A 9,211-nucleotide genomic window follows, 5' to 3' on the forward strand; every position below is an offset into this window, starting at 1 on the left:
CTAGGGCAAAATCAGTACTTGGTCCTGCCTAATGAAGACAGGGGGCTGGACTCAACGACCCTTCAGGGTCCTTTCTAGCTCTATGAGATAGGTATTGTACAGGTGGGGAAACTGGGGTACAAAGAGGTGAAATGACTTGCCCAAGTTCATCTACCAGGCCAGTGGCAGAGCAAGAGTAGAACTCAGCTCTCCAGAGTCCTGGTCTAGTGCTCTATCCTCTAGGTAACACCACCACATTTATAAAAGGCAGCACTTGTAAAGCTGGCAATTTATAGTATAGAAAAGACAAATCTGAGTGGGGCGATGGGAAGATTAGAGTGACTCTTTGCAATATGCAGTCACTGGAGTTCTTATTGGTCTGCTTATAAAACTAGTTGAGTTGTACAGATTAAAAATATGTAACTAGGTCAACTAAATATTACATAACAGGATTGAAATTGCATTTAAATACAGTATTACATTTACAAAATGATTTTCACTGGCAGATGGGTGAAAGCAGCTGAGCCAGATATATTACAGAGCAGCCGTGTTCTGCAGGAGCTCGGAGATTTTAAATGCAAAAATACTAAGGCCTTGTCTACAATAAAGGTTTTCAGGAATCTCCCACTTCGGCTCTAGCTGTATCACTGGTGTAGCTATGCAAGTTCCAGTGCAGACAAGCTGTCAGCAGTTTCACCATCACATCCTCCCAAGCAGCTGTGAGCTGGAGTAGAAGATTTAGTAGTGAAAAGGTCAGTGACCAATCTACACTAAACACTCCTCTAACAGTGGTGGAACTGCACTAATGTGAGAGCAACAGTGGGAGATTTAACTATAGATGAAGTTTGCCTTAAGGTATTAAGAAAAAAACGACAGGACATAGTTTCAAAATGCAGACAACTGCAAAATATGCACAGACATGTGCAAACAGGTAACTGCAAGTGCACAACATGAATTTTGGATTCAAAATGGGTAACTAAACACAAATGCATTTGTGGGCAAAAGTATCTATTTTAGAAGTGTAAGGTAGGCTCCAACATTTGAAAATGTGTCACTTTCAGGCACAGGGAAGGAAACACAACATGTTTGGGGAGGAAAAAAAAGAGAAAAATAAGTACTGGATTTTTTTCCAAGATGCACTTGCTTAAGACTTCAGTACAGCATCCACCTAGGTTATAATAATTTTTCAAAATCAGTTTTCATAACCAATACTTGAGCTATCTGACTTAGCAAAGGCATTATATTGATCTCAAATAGCCACTCTGGATGTATTGAAGTTGCAAAATTTGGGATTCTTAACAAATGAAGATCAATTTATGCCATCATCTTGGACAGCTTCCATAGCTGGTTAAGACAGGCCAGTTTAACAGCTGCTGTGCTGTGTTTTAATCTTCTGTGTTTAAGTGGATTGTGTGTGAAATGGTTGTGACATACGGTGGGGAAGGAGGGGGCATGATTTAGTTGTTTTTAACCTGATCAAAACCTTAAGTAAATGCCATGTTTCAGCTGTGGTCTTTGGTTCAAGTTTTTCCTTGGTAGTTAGTTAGTTGCCGGTAGCTCCTGCAAGATGAGGTCTTCCCTGAAATCAATGGGAATTGGGAAGCTCAGGTCCAAGGGTCAGGCCTGAAATGAGCACTTTTGGAAACAGATTTAGGGCCTCAGCCATTTGGTAAAGTGCCAGATATATCTGCCATGACAGCCCCGCTGTTTCCTAGGGTTGCCAGTTTTGGTTGGATGTATTCCTGGAGATTTCATCACATGACATAATCTTTAATTAAAAATTAATCTTTAATTCCTGGAGACTCCAGGCCAATCCCGGAGGGTTGGCAACCCTCCGGCTACCTCCTGCGTACAGGAGAGTTGTTGGCACAGCTACATTTGCTTCTCCAAGCCACCAAGGGTGATGGCTACAGGCAGCTGGGTGGGCTGTCTTCCCTCTTGGCTCCTGCCTGTGCCTGCTGACACCTGGCCATCGTGGAGCTCCTGGGTGAAGATGGATGTGGCTGGTAGGGAGGTGGAGGGAGCAGGTGATCACTGCAGGAGGGAGGGGGGAAGAATTGGGGAGGATAATGCAGAGAAGGGGCAGAATGAGGGTGAGAGCTCAAGGTTCCCCTCCCGACCACCTCACATACCTCAGGGCTCCCACTGTCCCCACCCCCCACTTTGGAGGGGCTTGACTGGTTTGATTTTCGAAGAAGGAGGGAGGGAGGCAGATTGGTGGGGCGAGGATGGGGAACGAAGGAGCCAGCAGGTGGCAGTGTTTGTCCCAGGCTCTGCTGAGGGATGTCAGTGGATTTGGTGCAGCAGTACACAAGTCACCACCACCATTTCCCTTTGAGACAACGAAGCTGCGGCTTGGTGTTTCTGGCAGCAGCTTCTTCAGAGGCTGCAGCATCGTTCTCCCTGGCATCACCCTCCCTCGTTTCAACTGATTTCTCCTGCAGCTGAAGGGCAATTCTGACACGCCCAGAGTTGGGGATTCGTAGAAATGTAGGGCTGGAAAGGATCTGACGATGTCATCTAGTCCAGTGGTTCTCAAAGCCGGTCCGCCGCTTGTTCAGGGAAAGCCCCTGGCGGGCCGGGCTGGTTTGTTTACCTGCCGCGTCCACAGGTTAGGCCGATCGCGGCTCCCACTGGCCAATGGGGCCTGCAGGAAGGGCGGCCAGCACATCCCTCGGCCCGCGCCACTTCCCACAGCCCCCATTGGCCTGGAGCTGCGAACCGCGGCCAGTGGGAGCTGCGATCGGCCGAACCTGCGGATGCGGCAGGTAAACAAACCGGCCCGGCCCGCCAGGGGCTTTCCCTGAACAAGCGGCGGACCGGCTTTGAGAACCTCTGATCTAGTCCATCCCTCTACCTGAGGCGGGATTAAGAATACCTAGACCATCCCTGACAGGTGTTTGTCTAACCTGTTCTTAAAAAGCTCCAATGACCGGGATTCCAAGGGTTCCAGTGCTTAACTACCCTTATAGATAGGAGGTTTTCTTCATACCTAACTTAAATCTCCCTTGCTGCAGATTAAGCCGATTACTTCTTGTCCTACCATCAGTGGACACAGAGAACAATCAATCATTGTCCTCTTTACAACAAGCCTTAGCATATTTGAAGACTGTTATGAGGCCCCCCTGTAGATTAAATATGCTCACTTTTTTAACGTTTCCTCATAGGTCAGATTTTCTAAACCTTCTATCAGTTTTTGTTGCTCTCCTCTGGGCTCTCCAATTTGTTCACAGCTTTCTTGAAGTGTGGTGCCCAGAACTGGACACTATACTCCAGATGAGGCCATATAATACTCCAGTGCAAAGTAGAGCGGAGCTATTACTTCCCGTGTCTTACATACAACGCTCCTGTTACTATACCCAAGAATATTATTTTCCCTTTTTGCAAGAGCATCACACTGATGACTCAAATTCAATTTGTGATCCCATATAACTCCCAGATCCTTTTCAGCGGTACTACTGCCGAGTCAGTAATTCCCCATTTTGTAGTTGTGCATTTGATTTTTCCTTCCTAAGTGAAGGACTTTGCACTTGCCTTTAGTGAATTTGATCTTGTTGATTTCAGACCAATTCTCCATTTTGTCAAGCTTGTTTCGAATTGTAATCCTGTCCTCCAAAGTGTTTGCAACCCCTCCCAGCTTGACGTCATCTGCAAATTTTAAAAGCATATTTCCCAGTCCATTATCCAAGTCATTAATGAAAATATTGACTTGTACCACACCCAGGACAGACCCCTGTGGGATCCCACTAAATACACCCTCCCTGTTTAACAGCAACACGTTCAACACTTTGAATAGGGTTTTTAAAATCAATTGTGCACCTACCTTACAGTAATTTAATCTAGACCAGAGTTTCTTAGTTTGCTTATGACAATGTCTTATGGGATTGTGTCAAAAGCCCTACTAAAGTCTAGATATATCATGTCTACAGCTTCCCCCTTGTCCACTAGGCCAGTAACCCTGTCAAAGAAGGAAATCAGGTTGGTTTGGCATTGATTTGTTCTTGACAAATCCTCCAGCTGTTTCTTGGAACGGCCACTGTCCCCCACCATGCTGCTACTGGAGTTGGGTCAGCATGTGTTCAGCCACCTTTGCTTCCGCCTCCCTTAGCTGCACAAATCTCTGATCCCAAGCATCACACATTTGAACCCATTGTCACAAGGGCCTGTATCATACAGACACACAATGCTGTATTTTTTCACCCTAGGAGAGTGTGTGCCAGTACATAGTAGTGTCTGGGTTGGAGACACTGATTGTCCAAAGCCATGTTCTGATTGGCTGGGCCTTTTTGTTGATGTCACAAAACTGCCCCCAACAGTGCATGGCTGGGACCTCATCACCAAAAGGATCTGGAAAATCTCTACAGCCCTTATGTTAAATGAGCAAAGAAAATGCTGTGCGAGTCCTCGTACATTGGGATTTCAAAGAATCCATGGCCTAGGATTTCATAGGTGTCAGTGTGATGTGTACCACAGCAACTTAGAGCAATAGCAGGGATAGAACTTAGATCCTTCCTCTCCAAAACCCCGGGTGAAAGGAGAACCTGCTTTTAACTGTTAGCATTAGAGGACCCGTGACACACAGCTGAGAAATTCTGATCCAGTAAAGGTAACTGGTACACTTGCACACTAGCCAACATGGTTCAGTGCTGCTGAATTTAGTTTAAAAATGTTTTTTTGGACAGGAGGTCTCAGTGAATCAAACTGTCATCCTACAAACAGACAATCCAGCAGCATCTCCAAGTTTCTTTCCCATGCAGTAAGCTTTATTAAGACTATGCATTAAGACTATTAGTGTGAGGAATTATTCACAAGAGTCAGCCCACATCAACCAAATGCTTTACACCTTCCGTCCTTGACATGAAAATGTAAAATCCACATGAAAACAAACTCATTTTAACTGATAACAGCCAGACCTATATGATTTTGTGGTTTAATCCAGTCGGGGGAAGTACTGGTTTCAAGCTCTCCAGTGATGGGAACACACAGATCATTCTTTTCCCCCCAGAGATACACGTAATTCTTTGTTTCCATCTCTCTCTCCCTTTGTAGGTGTCTTCTTGATGGCTCTAGACTGCTATTTTCAATTCATCACTAGGGTAGCAATCTTGCAATGGGCAGCTGTTGGGAAGATGTGTGTCACCCTGGAAGGAAAGAGACATTGAAATTGGATTGCAATAGCAACTTCTTTATCTTTTAACGCCTCCCTAGGGAGGAGGGGAAGAGGTGAGAAATGCTACATTATCCATGTAAACACCCACTGGAACCTACTGATGCTCAGACCGGGCCAATGATTTCCTTTAATAGGGCCAAATCCTGACCTCTCCGGGCCAGGTATATCGGTTTTGAGCATAGGTTCTACTTGAGGGGTGTGGAGGGGACAGAAACCCCACTGCCTCTGAGCTAAAGAGCTACAGTGGAACTTCTGCATGATTCTAAAGCTGTAACAGCATCTATAACCATCACAGTCCTCTTCAATTTCACAATTCCTCTTCCCACATCAGCAGAGCCGTGCAGAATGGCCCCGTCACCATTCATAGTGAATTCAATGAGTCAGCCAGGGTCAGTACTGAACCCGTGTTTCTGAATCCACCCCAGTACCCTGTCTGAAAAAGGCCAGGCATGCAGCCCTACCAGCTGCAGGTTCAGAGCATAGGTGTCTATTCCCCCGAAGCGGACTTGGAAGCAGAAGACTTCGACACTTGGATGATCTCCACAGAGGTGAATCCCTTGCTCGCTGAAACACGGTGCCTGGTGCGCAATTTGTTTAGTGCCGATTCAGCCATTCCAGCCCTTTCCTCTGCATCATCCAGCTCGTGCATCGTCTTTCTGTACTTTGCGATGCTCTGGTTAGCCTGCTCCTCCTGCGGACATGAGAAGATTTGGCTTATTTTTTTTAAGTCTTTATATCAGACAATGCCGGCACAAAATGGCTCTGACCTGTATTCCTTCAGTACAACCAATCAGGCAAAGTGTATAGTAAACTGTTGGACCAGGAATAAATACATTTTACACACACATCCCCCCAGATATTGGAGGTAACTTGTGAGGGCGGCCAACAGACTGCAAGAGGTTGAGATGACAACATGCATTAATCTGATTTTTTGCAAAGGATAAGGCAGGTGGGTTTTTAGGTGGCTCTCTTTTTATAGGTAGGTTGGGGCTTGTATTATCAATGATGGCAGGAAAAGGGAGCATAAAACAGGAGCTGACGACTGGAGGTGCTAATGCTACTGATGAACACGTATTTCAGGTTATGTTTCTTTTGAAGATGCAACTTATGTGGTAGATATTATTGTGTGTGCACACAAGAGGGGAGAGTTACAGTCTGGGGTACATACGGACTCCTCAATTTGTCTCTTGTAAATCTTCAGCTTGTTCTGCAGCTTCTCCACAAGCTCCTGCATGCGCTGGTTGGTTTTGTGGTCCTCGTCTGTTTGGAAGATCAGCTCTTTCAGGCGGCGTTCATTCTTGTGCAGAGTTTTCACCGTCTCCACGTGACGCTTCTGTTCGGAATCTAGCTCCGTTTCCAGTTCCTTAATCTGGAAAGGAGGTAAAAACCCAGCAGGATACGTTAGTACGGATTGTGTTTAGCATGATGGACTTGGAGATCTGGAGTCACACTAAGAATCTGGAAAGTTTTTATTTACTGATGCAGGGGTATTTCAGTTGCAATAAATATGAAAAGAATCCCAATGAGACATATCACTGGATCCAATAGGACTTTGTGTGAACTGGGGCCAGGAGGACCCATCGGTGGAATGCTCGACAGAGAGATGGCTTGGCTAATGATAATATGCCCTAGAGTTATAGCCAAAGACATTTAGGATCCAACCAGACATTGCATATGACACAGAGGAGCAGCACTGACCTTTCATTGCATTGCAGTGGGCTGAGTATGGCCTGGGTGGATTTTAATTTCTCTAGAATATATTTTGCTATTATTTTCTCTCTTTAATGTAGTTTAATCTATCTGGGATACACTGGCCCTTTAATAAAAACATTCATTTTTTTCCCCCCCCAAATATTTCTCCCGAGTACTAAAGCTCAGGTCTGGGAAGGGTTGGACGGCGGTGTTGGAAGAATTTTTTGGAGTAGATCTATCCAGTTTTTCTTACCCGGGTCTCAAGTTTCATGATAGTACGTTTTCCTCCTTTCAGGGCCAACTGCTCAGCCTCTTCCATCTTGATTTGCAGGTCTTTTATTGTGATTTCATAGTTCTTTTTGATCTTTTCCAGGTGCATGCAGTGATCCTGCTCCTGACGCAACTCTTCTGCCATGCGGGAAGCCTAAGAGGAGGGTAAGAAACAGCTTGTCAGCACAGACTGTTTATACTGAGCATTGGAAACTAGGATATTTAGACCTGATGTCCATATGCTGCCATATGGGGAATTTTTGCAGGATCTAGAAGTCTGTTCTATGCATCACAGTTTGCCTCTCTAATGGAAAGGCTCCCATTGACTTCAATAAAAAGAACAGGAGTACTTGTGGCACCTTAGAGACTAACAAATTTATTAGAGCATAAGCTTTCGTGGGCTACAACCCACTTCTTCGGATGTTAGTCTCTAAGGTGCCACAAGTACTCCTGTTCTTTTTGCGGATACAGACTAACACGGCTGCTACTCTGAAACCTGTCATTGACTTCAATGGGCTTTGGATCAGGCCTCAAGCCAGGAGATTTGCACTTGCTTACTATCACAGGGGTATAGTATAAGATATTACCCATCCCTCTTATTAAGACAGTAATTTCTGCCTATAGACAATCCAGTGCTTATGCTTTCCATCCTCCCCTGGGAAGAAGAGAGATTAGAACATACCATAGGGTATGTCTACACTAGAAACATAAGTCAACTTATATTAGATCGACTTACAGGCCCCGCAATAATTACTGCGGTGGTGCATATCCAGACTACCCTCCTTGGATTGGTGGTGCGTGTCCTCACCAGGAGCGTTTCCACCGACCTAAGAGGGGCAGTGTGGAAGCTGAGAGCCGTGAGCCTGGCTGCCCCACAGGCTCCTGGCGGGCTGCCCCCCACCACTCCATGTGCCCCACTGGGAACGGGAGGAAGCTACCCAGGACTTCTCCCCCCAATGTCCACTCCCCTCCAGAAGCCAGACAGCCTTGTCAGTTTCACAGCTCCCAGCCATGAAATTGACATGACAGCCAAGGTTCGGAGCTGGGAGCAGGAGGGAGCCTCTGGGAGCAGGGTCCAACCTGGGTTTCTTGCCCCGGGGTCTAGGTAAGGTGCTGTATGAACAAGCAATAGCTGAGAGCATAAAGAAGGCAGAATGTTCAGCCTTTTTTCAGGAGGAAATACTGAGCATTAACTCTACAGCTATCTATGGAATTTCTAAGGTGTCAATTGTTAAGTGCCAACTGAGAAATGTACTCAACATTGGCCACTCTTCTGCTCTCCATGCCAATTATGAATGGCATTGACGGGCTACGGGGGAGGGTGTCCAGTCTTTGGTTGGAAGCATGATAGTTTCAATGTTAAGCCTTGAGGAAAGCGGGGACAAAACAGAAGGGGAAATGGAGGAGCTCCCCAGGACGCCATCAGTAATGCAGAAGATCCCTTCCCTAGCAGGGGGACAGAACAGAAGTGGATTTCTCCAAGTCTCTTTTTGCCATATTGGTGGACAGATGAGCTGATGTGTGCACAGCCCTTTGCGAATGGGAAATGCTACGTAAGTGCTAAGATTGATCAGTAACAATGCACTTCAAAATTGAGCAGTGTAGGAAAGAGCAGAATATACAACTGCCCCTCCCCCCCCCGGCTTCTAGGGACCATCACTGAAGGCCGGGTGCAACTTACATCAGCCATGGCTTTCTTGGCTCGCTCATCAGCCGCTCGGAACTCGCTGATCATCTCCTCATGTTCGCTTGTAATGCGCATAAGGTCAGACTCCAGTTTGCGCTTTATCACCAGCAGGCTTTGGTTCTGGAGGGAGGAGGGAAGATCAGTGACCCAGCCTAGCTTTGTGGGCTATAACTTGATCTTTGAGCAGATGACTTGGCACTTCGCTGGCTTGAAACTAGGGATGCATTTGGCCCTGTATGTTTATTTGACTTTTATATCGGAAAGATTTTCCTTGGTAACCAATCTTGTTTCATGCGTCATATCCCTTTGTCTACGAAAGGGTTTGATTTTAATCCTGCTTCATTGTATTTGTGTGCATGTGTGTGTATTATTATTTCAAAGTTATATTGCAGTAGCATTCAGACGTTTTTGTC

The 9,211-nt window shown here is 45.9% G+C and overlaps 1 protein-coding gene across 1 annotated transcript in view; it reads right to left on the bottom strand.

Annotated features, from left to right (window-relative positions):
- Positions 1-4,745: 4,745 nt before the first annotated feature.
- LOC112110304 (myosin-16) overlaps positions 4,746-9,211 on the bottom strand; it is a 47,952-nt gene continuing 43,486 nt past the window's right edge. Inside the window, exons 39-43 of the mRNA XM_026650582.1 lie at positions 8,793-8,918; positions 7,095-7,265; positions 6,318-6,518; positions 5,611-5,840; positions 4,746-5,120 (exon numbers count right to left, since the gene is read on the bottom strand). Coding sequence (XP_026506367.1) covers positions 5,637-5,840; positions 6,318-6,518; positions 7,095-7,265; positions 8,793-8,918 — 702 coding nt within the window. The 3' untranslated portion in view covers positions 4,746-5,120; positions 5,611-5,636. The remainder of the gene's footprint in view (positions 5,121-5,610; positions 5,841-6,317; positions 6,519-7,094; positions 7,266-8,792; positions 8,919-9,211) is intronic.

Source organism: Terrapene carolina, unplaced genomic scaffold (genome assembly GCF_002925995.2).
Source record: "Terrapene carolina triunguis isolate 2854851 unplaced genomic scaffold, T_m_triunguis-2.0 Scaffold93, whole genome shotgun sequence".
In the NCBI taxonomy this organism is placed as follows: Eukaryota; Metazoa; Chordata; order Testudines; family Emydidae; genus Terrapene; species Terrapene triunguis.